This window comes from Podarcis pityusensis, assembly GCF_964106645.2.
Source record: "Podarcis pityusensis genome assembly, chromosome: 7".
Classification (NCBI taxonomy): Eukaryota; Metazoa; Chordata; class Lepidosauria; order Squamata; family Lacertidae; genus Podarcis; species Podarcis pityusensis.
Window position 1 is genome coordinate 47594428 of NC_138031.1, and position 19839 is coordinate 47614266.

At 39.8% G+C, this 19839-nt stretch overlaps 1 protein-coding gene across 2 annotated transcripts in view; it reads right to left on the reverse strand.

The window, feature by feature from the left end:
• The window catches only part of MYOM1 (myomesin 1), a 68616-nt gene that overhangs the window by 36030 nt on the left and 12747 nt on the right, over positions 1-19839 (reverse strand). For both annotated transcript variants that reach the window (XM_081013043.1, XM_081013044.1), the window contains exons 4-13: positions 18143-18356; positions 17128-17285; positions 13636-13728; positions 6840-6928; positions 6685-6747; positions 5739-5903; positions 4999-5160; positions 1580-1721; positions 1009-1208; positions 69-125 (exon numbers count right to left, since the gene is read on the reverse strand). In XM_081013043.1, coding sequence (XP_080869169.1) covers positions 69-125; positions 1009-1208; positions 1580-1721; positions 4999-5160; positions 5739-5903; positions 6685-6747; positions 6840-6928; positions 13636-13728; positions 17128-17285; positions 18143-18356 — 1343 coding nt within the window. The remainder of the gene's footprint in view (positions 1-68; positions 126-1008; positions 1209-1579; positions 1722-4998; positions 5161-5738; positions 5904-6684; positions 6748-6839; positions 6929-13635; positions 13729-17127; positions 17286-18142; positions 18357-19839) is intronic.

The following is a 19839-nucleotide window of genomic DNA, read 5'->3' on the forward strand; positions in this document are numbered from 1 at the left end:
AATCCAGACATGCACTAAAAGCTAAATAGAATTCAGATCATCCTCCTTTCAGAGGAACTTTTGCTCACCTGTAGGTTCCTCCTCAGTGACAATAATCTGTCCAGTCCAGGGGGCAGAGGGGTGACCTGAAACAAAGTCAGAGCTTAGGCAGACGTGGGTATATGTGGGAAAGCACTGCATCTTACTAACACAATTGCTTTTTAAACAAGGGTTCCTAACTATGACAGCACCATTTCATTAAGTAAGAGAATGTATTAATCATTTCTAGTTGCTGGCAGAGAGCCTGCCTCAAACACAGTGCATCTACATTCTGGCTACAATGGTTACTGAACTAAGTCGAAGCTTTGTAGCTGTAGATCTGGAAACAAACTAATTCAATATACGTTTGAACCAGGCTTAAATATATTCCTATAGAATGAAGAATCAATCCTCTCTACCGCAACATGACTGAAAAGAGAGCTTAAAAAGCCACACAACTATATATAGGAAGTATTCCTTGGTATCTTGAAACACATGAGAACTGAAAGAGAATACTTCAACACCATCCCAGCCATGGCCAGCCAAAAATGTTGAAGTGGGTGCATTTTAGATTAGAGCTCTGGTGTGGGATGAACCCTTGGCAGCATAAAGAATTATTCAGATAATGAAGGCAAGTCTATCTGAAGCAAGAACATTTAAAGGACTGGCTAAAAACATTATGCATGTTAGAACATAGGGCTGCCATTCAAAATGTGGTCTCTGTTGTGGTAAAATTATCTACCACAGCTTGTTTCTGGAGAGCGTGTTCCAGGGCTGGTCCTGATGCCGAGTATATCAGATAGATAAGTGGGGATGCAAAAGAAATGTTGGGAGAAATATGGAAGAGTTTGGTCTTGGCAAATCCTAATTTGCATGATGCAGAGTTTGCTTTACTCTTGCTCCCTCTAGTGGAAGGACTCTTTGGTCACAACCTCCACAAATTCAAAATTTTCAACCTCTCGATGGAACGAGTATTAGGAAGACTCTTACTTCTAAGTCTGGCCCTATCAGCAGGATCCAGGGCTGCTACAGGCTCTGAAATCCGGGATGGAATGCTCACGCCAGCATTATTCACAGCTCGGACTCGGAATATGTAGGAGCGCCCTTCTATTAAACCTGTGACTGGGAAGCGGGCAAACTTCACTGGTGTCTCATTGCACTGGGACCAGTGGGTAGTGCCAACTTCACATCTGAAAAACAAAAACAAACTGTTTTTAATGTCAAAGAGAAATTACAAAGCTATTCCAGAATCTCCCCAAATACTTGCTCGTGTAATGCTGGCTTGAATATATATATATTCCATACAGCAAATAGATGGAGGAAAAAGATATGGAAAGGGGCTCTGGTTAGATATGGAGTAATTCATTTGCACTGTTTACTAACATGTCTCAGCAACATTTGCTAACCCACATTCTTGACCATATTAACTTGCCTCCATAAGAAAAAGGAGACATAAAATAGCAAATTAATAATGCAGAAGGTGCACTGGTATTTTCCAAAAGCAAGAGATCTTTATGGTCCTAGAGATCAGAAGTAATTTCATTCTGGCACAAATACTGACTTATCAATGAAGTATCCCAAGATGGGACTTCCTCCATCAACTGCGGGTTGTTTCCAGGAGATGATGACATAATCCTTGTTAGCATCCAAACACTTCACATCCAGAGGAGAACCAGGGGCTCCTGGTATGTCGGCATCAGCATCTATATAGATGAAGGCATGCATTTTAAAAATAACAATTGAAAGCTATTGTTCAAAGGCACAATGTGTCTCTGCTTGCAACAGAAGTGGAAGTTTTAGAGCACAGTTCCAAATCTTCACTTTAGGTCTGTGATGGAGGTTAGGCTGATTTAGACGATGGGGATTCACCTAACAAGTCTTGTCAGTGAAATCCCTGTGCAACATCCTCGACTTGCACAATAGGGATTTCCCCCCTTTCCTCTTCTCATAGACCCAAAATTAACTGGGCAGGTGAGAGAACCCCCAGAACAACATGCAAGGAAAGGGGATATAATTCCATCTTGCAAGCTGAAATGCTTGTGCTTATGAAATGTTTGACATAGTGTGACACTGAATTTCTCCCATAATGATTCAGTGACGGACTTGACATTTGGACCTGGTTCCATGGTTCTAGCCTGGTACTCTAATTGCTATACCTCACTGGCTTTCACATGTTCCTTTTAATTATTTTAAATTGTTTTTAGAACTTCATTCTCATTTGCAGCATAATACACAGTAGAGGACTTTGGGCTCTTAAATTTCTGCAGCACCCTACGTGATGCTAAAATCCAGTGCCTTCCCACCTCTCTCCCTCCATTCTACAGCCTTGCTGTGGAGCCCCCTGCAGCACAGCTGAACCGGCTGCAGTACCTTAAAACCACCTCCGCTGTGTGTCCTTTTAAAGGTAAAGGGACCCCTGACCGCTAGGTCCAGTCGTGGCCGACTTTGGGGTTGCAGCGCTCATCTCACTCTATAGGCTGAGGGAGCCGGCGTACAGCTTCCGGGTCATGTGGCCAGCCTGACTAAATCACTTTTGGCGAACCAGAGCAGGGCACAGAAACACCGTTTACCTTCCCACCGAAGTGGTACCTATTTATCTACTTGCACTTTGACGTGCTTTTGAACTGCTAGGTTGGCAGGAGCAGGGACTGAGCAATGGGAGCTCACCCCGTTGCAGGGATTTGAACCGCCGAGCTTCTGATCGGCAAGTCCTAGGCTCTGTGGTTTAATGCACAGTGCCACCCGTGTCCCTGTCTCCTTTTACAAACTTGTAAAGGGGGAGAATTCCATTACCTTTTCAAGAATTATGTATGAAGAGAATTCAGTTATTTCAATACACCCGCCCCCGCAACTACTCTTGACATTCCTCTATTTCCAGTAAAAATGGATTTGTAAACAACCCCACATCCTACACTTACCTCGGAGCAAGTCCCACTGGAAGCTTATAGTGCTTAATTCTAAGAAGATGTACATAGCACTGGACTCCAAATCAATTTTGATTGATGGGGAAACTCAAAAGTGCCCACTGGAAGTCCAGGGTGCTCTAGGATCACATTGCTTATTAATGTGAAAGGAAAACACTTTAAAGATCTAGCAGAGTCCTTACATGAAATGAATAGCCACTTGCTAGTATAAATATTTTAGCTGATTCAGGAGCTCCACTTTTTTTTGTGAACTCCCCAATGACCACAGCCCCTGGAGATTTCCTATAATTTGTTACCAAGTACAGTTTGCTCGTGTTCTGTAAGAGGGCCGTTAGCCACATTTCCCTAGGTTCTGCTGAACAGGGCAAACTGGCGCCATTCTGGGCTTGGCCATAGAGCCAAGAATGTGAAGAGCCTCCAGGGTCCGCATTGCTCTCTTCAGCTGCCTTCAGCAGCTGAGACTGATATAGAGTCACTGCATGAACCAGTGAAATGTGATCACACAAACACTTGTTCATGAGGCATTCATTCAAGCACTCGTTAAAGGGACACTCCCTCCAGGAGAAACTGTATTCATTGTGCAAAAGTTTAACACAAACCAAATCAAATGAAGTAAAACAAATTAAAAGGTAGCACGCAGTGAATGTTCACTCAGAAGTAAGCCCCACTTCTTAAATCCTTTAAACAGGCCTTGATTCCAAGTCCGTGTGCATAGCAATACGGCCACAATTTAAAATGTTGATTTAAAACAAATTCTGCAGTTTGCCTGTGTAATAAATAATTCCACATAGACTCTGGTGTACTCGATCCCAACATGGGTACTGCCTGTCAAACAACACAGCCATATGTTTGTCTCAGCGTGACAATAATGCAGTGGTGCAAGGGGAAATCTGTGGGTGGAAGAGGTGCTATCCTTTCCCCTCTTACTACTTTGCCCTAAGCTGTTCACTGGTTTACCGTTTTAAGCCAGTACAGCCATCCCTCATTACAGGGATACAGTGGCGGGAGGCCTGTACCCCTTAAATGCACAGGAGATTTTTCATGTTGAAGCCCAAGACTCTGGGCCAATCTAGAAGATTTTCATTGATATTTCTATTTTTAGTAAAAAGTAGCTACAGCCTCAAAGGTACCTGTATGTTTTCATCCACCAATCAAACAAAATGTTTGGGCAGAAAACAATAAATCAATAAAAATAAAACAGGGGAAGGTTTAACATCCCCCACTCCTCTCTGTTTCAGTACTCTTTCTCTGTTCAAAATTGGAGGGCTCCCCCTGAGCAGTTTTAACAGAAAGCAATGGGAGTTCCAATCATGGCTCTCCTGTGGCTCATGCAGTTTGGCCCTAGAACTGTAACATTGAAGTGTCTTCCACTAAACTCTCACACTAGCCCCCCGGCACTCTCATCTAAAACTACTGCTGCAGTTCAGGAATCAAGCAGACACTGCAAGGATCTTAAAAGAACAATTCCATATCCCCCTTTTCTTTTTCCTGGCAAATATAATCTGTTCCCCTTACCTGCCCAATTACAATTTCCCTTTTTTTCCCTTTCTGGCAAGGCAAACTGAATAGGGAGTTAAATTTTGCTTTAAATTCTTCCAGCTGAGTCAAGAGCTGAATTGAATTTCTAGAATGCTTGTCCTTTGCACCTTTATTTATAAACAAAGGAAAGTGAACTCATGTACCAAATGCCAGCTTTTGACCTCTGTGCTGCAACTTCCCTCCATTCCACTGCTCAAATACCTTTTTATTTTAAAACCTGAGATGTTTTCACCCCACAAAAATAAAACAAAGTTCTGTTCCAAGAGCTAATGAGAGAGCAAGCTCAGGTGGTGAGCAATATAACTCTTCTGAGACAGCACTGAGAGCTTCGAACACTTTCTGTTTTATTTAACTTTTTACATGGACTCCTAGAACTTACCACATAATTCTGATTTATGCCGAGGATTCTTAATTACATGAAGGTATTCTGTGTATGCATGTCATTAAATGCTCTCTATCACTACTACTACTACTACCACCAGCACCACGAACACACTTTGGCATCACTAAAACTTACCTCGAACAAAAACGTAAGCACTGTATTGATCATAATAGTCCCCCATCACCACACGGAGGGTGTAAAGGCCTTCATCCTCTTTGTTGGCATGAGTCAGGGTCAACGTAGCTCTTTCTCCACTCCAATGCGTCTGGACCCATTTGGATGGAGAAATTAGGACTCCTACAAGTTGAAAAAGATGCAACAACAGAATCTATTGGGTTGTGGCGCTCATCTCACTTCAGGCCGAGGGAGCCGGCGTTTCTCCACAGACAGCTTTCTGGGTCATGTGGACAGCATGACTAAATCACTTCTGGTGCAACGGAACACTGTGATGGAAGCCAGAGCGCACGGAAACACCATTTACTTTCCCGCCGCAGTGGTACCTATTTATCTACTTGCACAGGTGTGCTTTTGAACTGCTAGGTTGGCAGAGGCTGGGACAGAGTAACGGGAGCTCACTCTGTCATGCAGATTCGAACTGCCGACTTTCTGATCGGCAAGGCCAAGAGGCTCAGTGGTTTAGACCACAGTGCCACCTGTGTCCCCAAACTGATGGTAGTGTTGTGGAGTCAGAGTTGGCGGCACTGTCTGTGATATAATGAGTACTCCAAGTGTAGGATTCCACTATATCTCTTTTTTAGTTCCTTTCATGGGATGCTTCCCATCCTTTCCCTACAAAGCAGGGCCACAGAAACCTCCTGTGCAAGCATAGCCTAAGTGAAATAACAAACAAGTTTCATCTTGCCATGCATACTTACCATTCCTATACCACTGGATTTCTGGCTGGAACCGTTTAATATCAGGGTGAATGATAACTGAGCAGCCCAGACTCATTGTTTCACCTTCTCTTCCAAAGGAAACCTCAAATGTATCTATAAAGTGGATCTCAAACTTGGAGGCATAGCCATGTGGAGTAACACCAACTGTGAGAAGAAGAAGAAGAAGAAGAAGAAGAAGAAGAAGAAGAAGAAGAAATGTGCTTATTCTCCAGCCAAAGAGGATCATAGCACAAAGCAGAAAGTGCGGCCTCTAATCAACACCACCAGAACAACCATACCTGAACTTTGTGAATACTTCTTTGATTCCATCAAACAAGCACTACTGAACTGCCCAAAGACAGCATCAAAACAAGGTAGAACTACATCAAAGAGGCAACCTACAACACAACTATGTCCTCTTTTGGCAAAAGAGAGCAGCAGATCTCCGAATGGTTTGAGGCCAGCATTAAGGACATGAAACCTGTTGCTTCTGTAAAGCGTGAGGCTCTTGTGAACTACAAGCATGCGCCCTGCTGTACTGAGAAAGACAAGGAACGATGCCCACCGGATTGCCAGACAATGTGCCAATGACTACTGGCTGAAGCTGTGTCAGAGCATTCAACTCAAAACTCGCAACATGTACAAAGGCATGAAGACAGCCTTTGGACCAACAGTCAGGAAAACTGCACTGCTGAAAACCTTGTCTGGAGAGATCGTCACAGACTGCAGCAAGCAGATGAGGCAATGGGCAACATACTATCAATAACAAAACAATTGACAGCAGCAAGACTCGGCCTGTCTTGGAAGAGCTGGGTGTCCTTCCCTTCCTTGACAAGCTGAAGAATGCCATCAACTCTCAGACATGTGGTAAAGCCACAAAAGAATTCAAATACTTTAAAAAACCCTATTTCTTACAGTATATAGCAATGATTAGTTAACAACTTACAGCTCAAGGGTAGGGTGACAGTTCCTGCATGGAAACAACTCTCATCAAACTCTCCCTTGTATCCTAGGAAAGAAAAGGGCAAAAATTCTAGCTACTAGAGAGAATTGTAAAAAGGTGCAATGCAAATCCAAATAATTCACTTTTGGCAAACCTACTCTTCACCACCAAGGAAGCATAGGCTGAAAGCTCTCCTTTTACATTCATGGCAGAAGCACGATACTGTGCAGTGTCTTCAAAATCACATCTGAAAAGAATGGAAGGATTAGCAATAATGTCGCTGTCAACAGAAGAGTTACATTTTTATATTTATGGGTGTTTTTTTAAAATGAGCAATATCCTCCAGCATTGCTAGTCAAAATGTTGCTCAGTGTTGATAAAGGTGTCCTCTATCTAAAAGGAATGATCCTTGAACTAGAATATGTTAATGTAGAAGGAAAAAGGTTACTACTAGTTCTCATGACTTCAAAATAATTGTATAATTCAATTCTGAGTGATAAATAATGAGTAGGCTTTATGAGAGTTTTTAAAAAGTAGATGTGGAACAGAAATATATAACTGAATACAAATGTTACTAATCCTGAATTAGCTCATGTGCCTTTTCTAGTTACCTGCTTAATGCTCACCAGCAAACAATATGGATGTTCACATTCACTTTATATCTCCCATTTTTCCCCTTCTAACATTTCAACCACATTCTTACCCCTAGATGCATGCAAACAAGCACTCTTCTCATTCACCCATGCTGGCTTTGCAAGTATCAAATCTATTCCTACCACTAGAAGAGAATTTCACTTTATTGACCGAATTCAACTTTTGTGCATCCCAAATATATAAAATTTCTATTTAGTAGAGGGTCAGGCATCAGCCAAAATGTTTCAGAACTGTGGGAGGGTAGCAGGAATGTAATAGGAATACAGCAAAGTAGTTAAGAGAGCTGGTAAAAGGGGAGAGTGCTGGAACGTTATTGAAGGGTTTCAACAGAAAGAGAAATGAGAAAAGCAGCTGTTAAAGGGTTTTGTATTTTAGTTATTTCAGCCTTACCTCGGGTTCTTAATACTTGCTCTCAGGAACAAATTTCTCCACTAAAGCAGTTTCTTGTGGACCTGTTTTTTCTTCATGGAACAATTTGGTCCAGTTTATGGGGCAGAGTTGTCTTTTGCCAATGAAGAAATAGGACAGTGTGCGCTGCATCGCACCAGGAAAAACATTTCCATGGGGTCTTATGCCCTAGTCACTCAAACCCCCACTCTTAATCCTGAACAATTGTATTAGGAACTGAAATCTCATGAGCTTTATTTGGGAGGAGGCCTGCATCTTATCAGATTCTCCAGGAACATTAGATGAGAAAGTAAGAAATTCATGGAAGGTGGGCTGCTACTATTCCTTACAGCAGATGCACTTAATGTGAAGTGAAGTTTGGAGATGAGAGTGGATCTTTAAATCAGACTAGGGCATGGAAAAGAGCAAAGGTAAAAATCACAGCAGCAGCTTGGATCCCAAGTTGTCATCTATGTGTGCAGGGAGAATACTTCCACATGTGAATGTGGTGTTATCAACCAATTCCCATCACCCAGATGCAGCCCCTGTGTCAAATTGCACACCGTTTTGAAAGGGGCTCCTGACACTCATGAGTACCGTAGTTTCTTGTTATTTTGAAGGTGTGGGAGCCTGCAGAGCAAAAGAGGGAAGCAAGGCTCCTAGGCACAGGTGGGATGCTGCAGGTGGTACTTCAGAGCCAAGTGAGAGCTGGCAGAGATGCTCAAATAATAATAATGAAGGGGCTGTACTGGTGAATTTCTTTCTGTATCTACAAGCTTAGCTTTAAAATAAGCACAATAAATGGGCACATACTTGATGAACTCTTACAGCAGAGCCATAACTTTTTCTGGGATGTAGACTCTTCAGAGTTTAAAAAAAGTTATGTGGATAATTAATTTCAACATTAAGTCATGTGCACAGGACCAAGGTGACAGAATAAACTTGCCAGGGATAAAATATGTATTGGGAGAAGCTCTGCGGCTTCAATGATAAAAGTACTGAAATGACCCTCCCCATGTAAATAAAGCCATGTCTGGCAGAAGGACAATCTTGGTCTGAAAGGCATATTTAGCCTCACTGTTAGTGTCTATTAAAGTCCTTAAAGTACTAAGTTCTAGTTAGTCAGGCTAATTATTACTTTCTAATGCCACATTCAGAGTAGGATTAGGATCCACCATCCTAAGAACCAAGGTAAGAGAGAACCACAATTTCAAATAATTGCTAATAATTATGCTATAGAAATAGATGGATATTTTAACCTTCTTCAAAAGAAGGGGAATTTGAATGTTAAATGCTGAAACATTTATCCAGCAAAGCTCATAACCTGTAAATGTGGTTGAAGCTGTAAAACAATACCAACAAGGGAGATCATTTCTCCTTGGGAACTCAGGAATTCATGAATCACCATGGGTCAATCAGAATCTGGTACAGATTCAGGATGTACCAACATTGTGCTGTACTAACATTTTGATATGCCAGTACAGGTTTACTCTAGAGAAGGAGAAAGAAATAGAGAAGGGTGTGCAAGGGAGAGAGACATTATGTTAGATTCCATGTCCAAATTCCAGATTGCTTACACTAGGGATAGATGGTTAAAATATTCTGGACAACTCCTTTAGCTCCAAACTGTAGCAATTTGATCTTAAGGTGTCTCCAACAATTTATGCAAGAAATCATTATTTGGGCATATGATCAGGCACAACACTGACCCTTCAGTTGGGAGGACAGCATTGGCACAAGGATTCCCTTTGCTCATAACTGCCACAGACATTAATTTTTTTAAGGAAAATTTGATTATTTGGCAGGCATTGTGGGATAATGTAACCCAGCTGCTTTCACCTCCTCAGTTCTGTGAAGAAAAGGGGGATGACTCAGAAGTCAACTACTTTACCACACAATTTATTTAAAACAGGAAGAAATAAGTCATTAAAAATCCAAATCACACTTTACATCAACCAAATGAAATAAAATAGGAGTAGCTTACATTCATTTATTCTTACTAATAAAATCTGGCTCATCAAAAAAACTCATTCAGTTGTGTGAGGCAAGTCTAATCATTAGGGCTGTATCCAATAAAGCTGTCAAATTCACATAGGTAGTTCCACAACAGAACGCCTCTGTTTCCTCACCATGTGTGCTCCCCAAATCTGTTTTGGATTTCCCCTCAAACCTCCACAGCAGATTTGGTGAGGATACAGGGGGAAAGGAGAAAAAAGTTCTGTTGCACAAGTGGAAGTCCTTGTTGGATACAAGTCCAAGTTCCCATCATCAAATTAAGTTATATATTCTTTTATCTGTTTTTACTCTTCCAACAGTTCCCTTCATCAGATGTGCATGGATGTTAGTGCTGCGAGAAAGGGAGAAAAACCTTTCTCTATCTATGGATAATTTTATAAATAGCTATCATGTCACCTCTTGCTCGCATTTCCTCTAAAACTAAAAACGTCCCAAATGCTGCAACATTTCCTCATAGGGGAATCACTCCATATCCTTCATCACTTTTGTTGCCTTTTTCTGAACCCTTTTCAACTCTACAATGTCCTTTTTGAGACGAGGTGAGCAAAACTGTATACAATATTCCAAGAAATAAATGTGCAACCTGCACATAGGTTGCAGCCTCTCTATGGACTAGCATTCTAATATTTCTTTTTCTCTTCTTCCTAGCCTTCACCAACTTTTATCTTACAAGGATGTCAACAAATTCCCTGATAACTTGAATGGAATGATCAGGTAACTTGTCAGTGTTTGTCCGGCTTGCGAAATGTCATGCCACATATCAGTCTGTTGGCTTGGAAATCTCTCCCTCCTAATTTAGGTTTAGCACACAATATGAAACAGTATCTCAAAAATGAAGAATGATGGTGTGACAGTATTTTTATGCCTAAACCATGCCTTCTTCTGTAGAAACTACATAGCATGTTCAAAACCTGAAGTAGTCTGCATCTAGGTAAACAGTTTTAGGATCATAACAGGCAGATGACCAAATAAGGGCAAATCCACACCATACATTTAATATACATTCAAAGCACACGATCCTGGAAACTATAGTTTGTTAAGGGTGCTGGGTATTGTAGTTCTTTGAGGGTGAAGCTACAGTTCCCAGAAATCTTTGGGGGAAATCATGTTGTAGCATTGAATGTGCTACAAATGAATGGTGTGGATCTATCTAATGGGGAGGAGCTAACCCTACCCAGCAGCTTCAAACACTTAGGTAATGTTAACCTGTTTTATTATTTTAACTTTTGTACATTTTAAACTATGATTGTGATTTTTTTAAAAAATTGTTTTATCTTTTCGTAAACCACTTTGATATTTTTTACTGTCAAGCGGTGTACACGTTTTATGAAATATAAATAATGTTCACACAGAAATCTGCAACAGACAATATGGTACAAATGGGATAACTGTATGACTAACACTATGCTGAAGAAACCCCCCAAAATATTGTCACGCTATTCTGTGTTTCACTCTCTCAGTCTCATTGAAAGTACTTGTTGCTTGGTTCAAATGTAACACCAAATCATAATTTTGCACTATTAGAATAAGCCTGGAAAGAGCCTTAGGCTTGTGCATTTCTTCACCAAGTTGTTTTAAATTACTTCTTGTGTTTATATTCTTTTTTTGACAAACCAAAATTTGCCATTACATTGATCCTGTACCATGAAATCAAATTGCAAACCAGAATTGCAAACCCTGGGCTCATCCACACTTCCACTTGCCCTAAAAAGCAAGGGTCCAAGCAGTTTTCTGTTTGCCCTGCCATTTTCCAGGAAAACCCACTCGTTAGCACCGAATCGGAGCAAATGTCAATCCATGGAAGATGCAATTGACATTTGCTCCAATTCAGCAAGAAAGATTGGCATTTCTGGGGGGGAGTAGTGGGACAAACAGAAGTCTGGATGAACTCCTTGGCTTTCAATCACCCCTGGTTTGCAATTCTGATTTGCCAGGCAAGCATAAAACATAATTCTCCAGTTCATATGCAATGACGAGCTATGGTTCTCTAAAAACCAGAAACTAATTAACTGGAGTACATAAGGTGTGGAAGGAAAAGGAAGCATGCAAGGCTGAGGCTCTTCCTAGACCCAGTCTTCCAGTGCAAACTTATGGATTAGCACTACATGTGAACCAAGTTACTGTTTATTATTTACCTTTTGAATCAATATGAGTTTCCCTTGTATTGATAACCTTAAAGTTTCATGGATCACATAGTCTTTCTTCATCACTGTAAATAGTGTGAAATGCATCAATAACCCTTTGTAGCAATTTTAAGATTACTTAGTTGATTGTAGACTTTTCCTATATAAATAAAACTACGTTTCCATTTGGAAAAAGAGGAGGGAGGCAAGATAACATCTCAAGAAAATAGAGGAAAAACAATATTTCACTTCACATGATATAATTTTTAAAGGTAGCTTACACTACTTATTTTAGCAGTAGTTTTAACACTGACAGAAAAGGCTATTTCCCATATTTGAAACTGGATTTCATTGGAAGTATGCAAAAGTGTGACAATTCATTACTCAGAAGGATTAGCCAGCATATATTTCCAATTGAAAATTGCTATCTGTAGCTATGCTCCATCTACCACACAAAAACAATCACGTCATACTCTAAAGAAAAATATTGAATGGAAGATAAATAACAAACCCTATTTAGATAAATTTAGTATTTTCCATTCAAGTGTTGACAAATCAACTTGTTTGTTAATCTCAAGGGAGAAAAGGGTGGTGCATGTGTATCATGATTTAACTGTTACTATATCTATGATCAAATTCACAAACTCAGGTTGCAATTCTATGCATACTTACTGGGAGTAATTGAATTTGGTCAGACCGAGTAATCACACACAAGCAGGATCCAAGGCTGTATGCCATAAAACTCAAAACATAAACTGTTCCACCTATTAACTTCTAAGAAAAAAGTTTTACTAATTTGTCATTACAACACCATCCCTTTCCAGGATTAAAAAAAAGAGAGAATCATGTCATATATGATAGTCACACCATGTCTTTCCATCGACTCAGATCAAGAAGATTTTGATAGTTTTGTTATTGTCCCAGTAGGTCAAGATAGCATTGACTCCAGATCTTCCTCCCACATTTTCTGGGATTACATCCCATAAATATATACACGTTTTGTTCTTGAGGCAACAGCATCCCAGAATATGTAGCTTGAACGGGACCGGCAGGTTTCCTTGAGACCCCTGCAGTCATGGGAAATCAGAATTTGTGAAGGCCTCAACACCAACAGGATCTGTTGCTCATTAATCACGCTCTGTGAAGGAATTTCTCTTTTGTAACTTCCCCAATTAAAGGCTAAGAAATCACAGGATCTTGCTTTAAATCAATATGGAGTCGTAAAAGAAGGATGACCTTAGTGTGAGAAAGACTCTGATTTTGAAAGCTCAGAAACTCTTTTAATCAAAATCTAAAAGACCCCATGAAGGGATGATTAGATTACTTAAAAGAGGATAAATTGCAGCCAAAACAGCAATCCAAGCTCACAGAAGAAATAACACTGCAGTCCCCCTTCCATAGCCAGATTCTAGAGGGCAAATTGTCCAGCAATTAGTGGTTCTATTTGAACTACAAGAAATTACATGCTCAAATACAATAGGGGTAACAACACTAGATCAGAGAATTAATTTTGATTATACAGTAGTAGAAAAAAATGGATCAATCAAGTAGTGTAAAGGCCATCAAATCTAGTCCAGATTTGTTAATAAGAGCCTCAATCCAGCTGAAAACCCCCCAGAATAGTTTCTGTTTCAGCATATACATCTTTTTTGATATTGGTAGCTTTATAACAGCACCTTCATAAGCAACACACACACATTACATATATGCTGGCAATTATTACCCAGTTCTGAATCAGCAGGAACAATAGTAAGCTGTACTGCTAGTCTCTTACTTGTTTATTTCCAGAGAGTGCATCCCATACCGACTTTCGATTGCATATTTGCCAGGATTAATGTGGACATTGATGGGAACATGGTTTTTGTACCTAAGAAAAAACAGTATTAAAATGGTGCATGAACTGTGAATAAAACAATGTGTAGATTTGCAAAATAGCATGTATCCCAATATAGAACCCAGTTAGATTCTCAGAGTATCACCCATCAGCTGGCAGAGTGGGAGGCACTAAATTTAATGACCTGCTTTGCATTCTGGCACCTGATTGGCAGTATTTGTAGGATCTAACTGAGAATTCTTGTGCACATAGGAATTGGGCAGGGGAACTGCACACACAGCACCCATTATACTGTACACATGATTTGGGTTTTAGCCAGAGCAGGAAAAATGAGTGCAGCAAAACTTTGCTTGATTATATTATCTTGACATTAGTCATGGAGACATCCATTTTAATATCTCCTGATTTCAGTGTGTTACAACGCAGCCATTACTCAACACATAAAACTGAATAAACTGAGGATGTGGCCACTGTCACACATGAACTGCTTCTGTTAAAGTTTGACTGCTACTCTTTGTGGACCTGCCTTTGAATTCTATTTGGCCACCATGGATGGTCCAGAATATGGCAGCAAGGGTTTTAACCTGAACTTTCCACATAAAAACATTGTGCTGATTTTTTGTCAATTTTGCTGGTTTCCAGTAGATTTCTGGACCCAAAGTTTTGCTACTGAGCTTTGAAGCTCTAAATAGCACCTGTCCAGCATAACTTAAAACAACATTCTCCCATACAATTTTGCCCATTCACTCAGATAAAAAGGTTCTTCTCTGTGTTTTGCCAACATTTTAGGTCTAGTGGGTGATTACACAATACAGAGCCAAGGTTGATTTCATATTCAAAGTACATGTATCTATTGTCCTTAGGCAGCAAGCTTTCTTTGTTTATAGCACTTCTAAGGAAGCAGATATGTGATGTTCCTGGATTCCCCTTACCCATTTAGCTTTAATGGTTTGTTGTTATTTGTTCTGTGCTGTAATTACAACTGGTTTTAGCTCAGTTTATTTTTATTTGGATATAGGCTGGCTGGTAGATAATTTGATGGAAAGGTGGGCCATAATTACATATATAAAGAAATATGATGGTTAAATATGAAATATCAGTTTTCATATATATGTGTGTATACACACACACACACATATTGATCCAGGCTATTTCATTTGATTTGCGGCATAAGTGAATGAACCATCTGCATATTTCAGCACCTAAGCTATTTTTAATACTGTCATTTCCCCCACTTGATTCAAAAACAAAAACCAGGAGACCCAGTCCATTTCAGCAAACAATAAAGTGACACCTTGTTGAACGGCCAGCAGTGTTATATTTAGCTCTTCCAAAACAAAGTTACAACTAAATCTGTCTCTTCTATCAATCTTCACATAAAAGGCTGCCTGTCAGCACCTTCTGTGATGGACAATTTAGACTAGTGCACACAGGTGCACATGTTAAATATAAATGGTGCTGAACTTTAAGACAAAGTCGGGAATGATACCTTCACAAATTATTTGTTGTTTGGCATTTATACTGTACTTAGACTTAGTACATGTGTATAGAACATCTTAAAACAGAGGAAACTTGTGCCTCTTGAATGCAGGGAGTTGGACTAGATGACCCTCAGGGTCCCTTCCATCTCTACAATCCTATCATTCTAGGGGAGAGCAAGGAGCAATTTCACTGCAGCAAAACCGGAACAACCTTTCCCACTTTTTCAGCTGCTCTGTATAAGATGCTACAGTTATTCCATGTCCTTGTTAAGGCAACCTGCAGGGATGTGATGAAAACCAAGCAGTGTGCTTGGCTCAGACAATATATATATTTATGTCCAGATATAAATAAAAAGCTGCTCACTTAAGATGGACCATTTAATATCTGATGAGTAAAAATTCCAGGAGAGGTAAATCATTTGCTAATCTGGGGTTGCAACACTCCTGCTCTTACTGTGTACTAATAGTTTGCACTAACTGCCGAGAGTCTCAAATATCCTGGAGTTTCCATATCTTTTTTCATTGAAACCCATAAAGCAGCATGATTAAATGAAATGCATCCCAATGCAATATAAGGAATTCCTCAGAAGAGGCCACTACAGCCTATTCGACCACAGATCTTGTAATTTCTCAATGCTTCTATTAATGCAGTTCACTTCAAGTACATGCATGACATTTGTTTAATCAATGATGAACAAGAGCTGTCAGATCAGGTTCACTGCATTTGGTATCCCAAAGCAAAACACCTGTTCAGACCCTCCCTCATTCTTTCCATTGGGGGCTAAATGCACACAGTACGATTCCATGCACATTTACTCCAAAGCAAGTCTCACTGCATTCAGTGGGGCTTACTTGCAAGTAAGTTTGGATGGAACTGCCGCCTAAACACCTAATGGAATCTCAATAAAGTACATTATTACATGGAATTCTAAACCATACATATTGATATATACCAGGGGTGGCAGTGATCTACCCCCGTTTTTAGGGGTTCAGGTGAAAGTTGTTGAGCTTTCCGATTTTAAGAGTTTTGGGGGAGAAGGAGGAACAAATTGCTGGAGAAACACACAGCCTCACTGAGAAAACTCTGTCTTCCATTCTGCAGATTCGATTTTACCAATACTAAGGAAAGGAACCCAGTGATCAACCACGATCTACCAAAACCTCCCAGGAATCTACCAGTAGATCGTGATCGACCTGTTGGACATCCCTGATATATACTTATATTTAACATTATATGTCTATCAAGAACTCTGGAATGATGGAAACATTAAAAACTGTACTGTGAAACTACGCTCTCTGGAATCAATAGAAGTGGATTTAATCTATTCACCCATATGCGCACTTGGGTTTCTCATACATATGGCAGAGCCCCATTCATTTCAGTGGGGATACCAATCTGTACAATTAACGTGCATTGTATATAGATTAGCTTTCCAATTTCCACCGAGATGAGTGGGGAAGGTATTCTGATTCTTTAGTTTGTATATTGTAAATCAGGCTTGGATTTGTTTTCAGTACTGAAAGTTGGAATACAGATTGAATGACTAATTGAATTGTAGATTACAGTGTATACAAGGGCTGCTGTGTGTGCAGTTCCTCTGCCCAGTCCACACACACTTCAGTCTCACATCAAAGGTACTATTATCATCTCTGCTCAGGGTGTGTCAGCAATCATAACTAAGTACAGATTATCCAATTAATGATGCATGAGCTAAGATTCAAATTCAAAAATGAAATATACAAATTCACCAATGAGAATGGCTTTATGCATGCACAAAGCAGTGTGGCATTGTCCAAAATTACGGCTTACAGACTGGAGAACATTTCAAGCCTTCTGATCAGTTTTATCTCTCTCAATGCAAAAAACGCTTGAGTTTTATTTTCATTTTAGCCATTTTAAACGCACATATATAATCAACCACATGCAGTGCTGATAAAGAAAGAAGCTTACCATGTAACACGAGGCTCTGGCCAGCCACTCACAGTGCAGTGTAATTTGACATTCTGTTTTTCCCAGATAGTGTGGGAACGAGGTTTGATAACAAATTCAGGAGCATGTAACAGTTTGTCTTCATTTAACTTTCTGTGGAATTCTATCTTATCACTTAACTGCAAGGCAAAGAATCATCTTAAACTTTATCACCTGGATACACTATAGTTTTATAACAGGGAAACATTATTTTTGTTTACAACAACCTTTCCCAATCTGGTATGCTGCTGACAACTCTACAAGGCTACTCTAGAACAAGTAGAGAAGAAATAACTATGCTTGTTGCATGCTGCTATAATTTTACAAAAGGACCAACTTTTAAAATAAAAACATGGGGGTTGTTTGAGATTTTCTGATAATTAGCTGAGTGCACTTACTCAGAAGTAAAGTTTATGGAAGTTGTCAAGAAACTGAACTTTGTCACCTGCCCTGGGCGACTTGTATGAACTGTAGTATATTAGATTGGGTAAATATTTTTTTACTTATTTACTCATTGGGGATCATAGGTTTAACTGAGAAACCTAGCAATTTCCCCGAGGCTCAAATATCAAGGCAGTCCAATGTGGATGTAAGGAATGGCACATCTCTTATTAGGGGGTCCTTGAAACTGGGCTATCTGGGAAAAGCATATGGTGGACAGAGTGAAGCTATATGAATAGGTGAATAGCTGGGAGGTGGGCAGATCAAGATGGATCTCAGAGTGGTAAGGAAAGACTTTGGTACGCCTGGGAGAGAAAGGTAGAAAAAAGGGTTGGATGTGAACAACAAAGGAGCTTGTGTAAGGTTCTGTTTTTAGGGAATGTGCTTAGAGATAGGGTCCCATTGATTTTGGTAACCAAATCAAGAAATGAATTCAGCAGTTTGAATATTTCCCTCTGAAATCAAAGGTCACAAATGTGCTTAACTATGGCTGTAGTTATGTTTCCTACAGTTCTTTTACAACAACAAAAAAAGCATGATTCCATAGCTGTAGTACCGTTTTCTTTAGAACCATTTCTTCAGCTGTCTCTTGTATTGCTATTTTTCTTGACTTCTTCTGATGTGTTTCTTTTTCCATAGAAGATGAAGTTTCCTTTTTGGCTACAGTAATTCCTTCCCCAGCTGCCATAAGGTTCCTTCTCGCAATATATGCAGCACTTTCCTTTATTCTTTCTTCTTCTGTGTCTGTAATCCCGCTGATATGGGTTTGTCTGCAATATATATTTTTTACATTGAATAGAAGACAAAATATTTTATTTAGTTCAGCCTATTCCATTTTAAAGGCAATGGACCTTCTCTACAAGGTCTTCTTGGATTTCTATTATGATAACCACCATCTGAAGTGGAGAAAGGAAAAATGAGAAGACAAGTGGGTGAATCAAAATGCTCAATGTACATGTTTTCAGTTCATTATGGCTCTGAAAATCTGACACAGTATTTTATTTTTTTTAGACACAGCTTTTACAATTACAGCTAAAAGCAGTGCAATTATATTTAAAACATGTAATAAAGCAACCAAGTTAAAAACAAAACACATCTCACACTTAATTATATTATAGCTTGCCTGTCATTGGTGCTTAACTTCTAGAAAGGAGGATACCAAGACTCCTTCACTTATCTATGAAATATACATCAGAGCTTTCCAAACTGTGTGTCATGACACATTAGAGTGTTGGCTGCAGTGTGTAGGTGTGTTTTGATAATGCTCATCAAGCTCATCCTGGGGCAGGAAAGGGGTTAGTTTAATCTCTGGTTTGTTAGTAAAACTGAATTACTGTGTTGCGAAATGATGAATGTCTAAAAAGTATGTTACCAACATGAAAAGTTTGGAAAGCTCTGATGTACATGTTAAGGGTCAGGTTAATCCTCCCTTATCTACATATTGTAGCAAAAGGGATAGCCCAGGTGATAGCAAAAGGGATAGCCTCCAGATGTTGTTGGACAGCAACCTCGGTCACCCCTGACTTTTGGCCATGGTGGTTGATACTCATGGAATCTGTAGTCCAACAACATCAAGAGGTCACTACATTGGCTCCCTCTGTACTACAGTTAATTCCTAGCCTTGGAAATGTGTGTCAGGGTTGAACTCTATTAGCTCTGGTGCAAATTAAGTCCTGTTTCCGGAAATTAATTTATAAGTGATTGCAGTGTTCTCTTATCCCTTCCATTCAAACCTATCTCTAAATAGAATTTTATATTAAGGACCACAGCATTGTCCCCCCTTCCAACAAAAATCAACAATGGTTTGCTTCAAACTATTGTTAAAGGAATGGGTGGGTGTATTTCACGATGTGGGAGGAAAATATGAATCCCACATGTGTGGGGTAAATAAAGAATTGGCTGAGTGCCTGGATTCAAAATGTTAGCCTAACTCACCCTCCAGCAGGTCAAGTAGCAGGTCAAGGAGAGAGATGGAACATCAGATAAAAAGGGGTATGACCTAGCTCAGTCTAGGAACCCAGCTCTATTATTGTAACTCCTTCATGCATTAACTAGTACTCGTGCATACTTATGCTTGACTGCAATCTCCTTCAAATGAAACTCTTTAGCATGGCACATAGCTCTTTACAATGTAAAACCTAATCACCACTAAAAACATCAAATCCATCCAACCCATGAATTGGGGTCAATTTCTGCTTTTGGATAGAGCATGCTTTTAAAGAACTATTAAAGTACAGTGTAGACTCGTGTAAA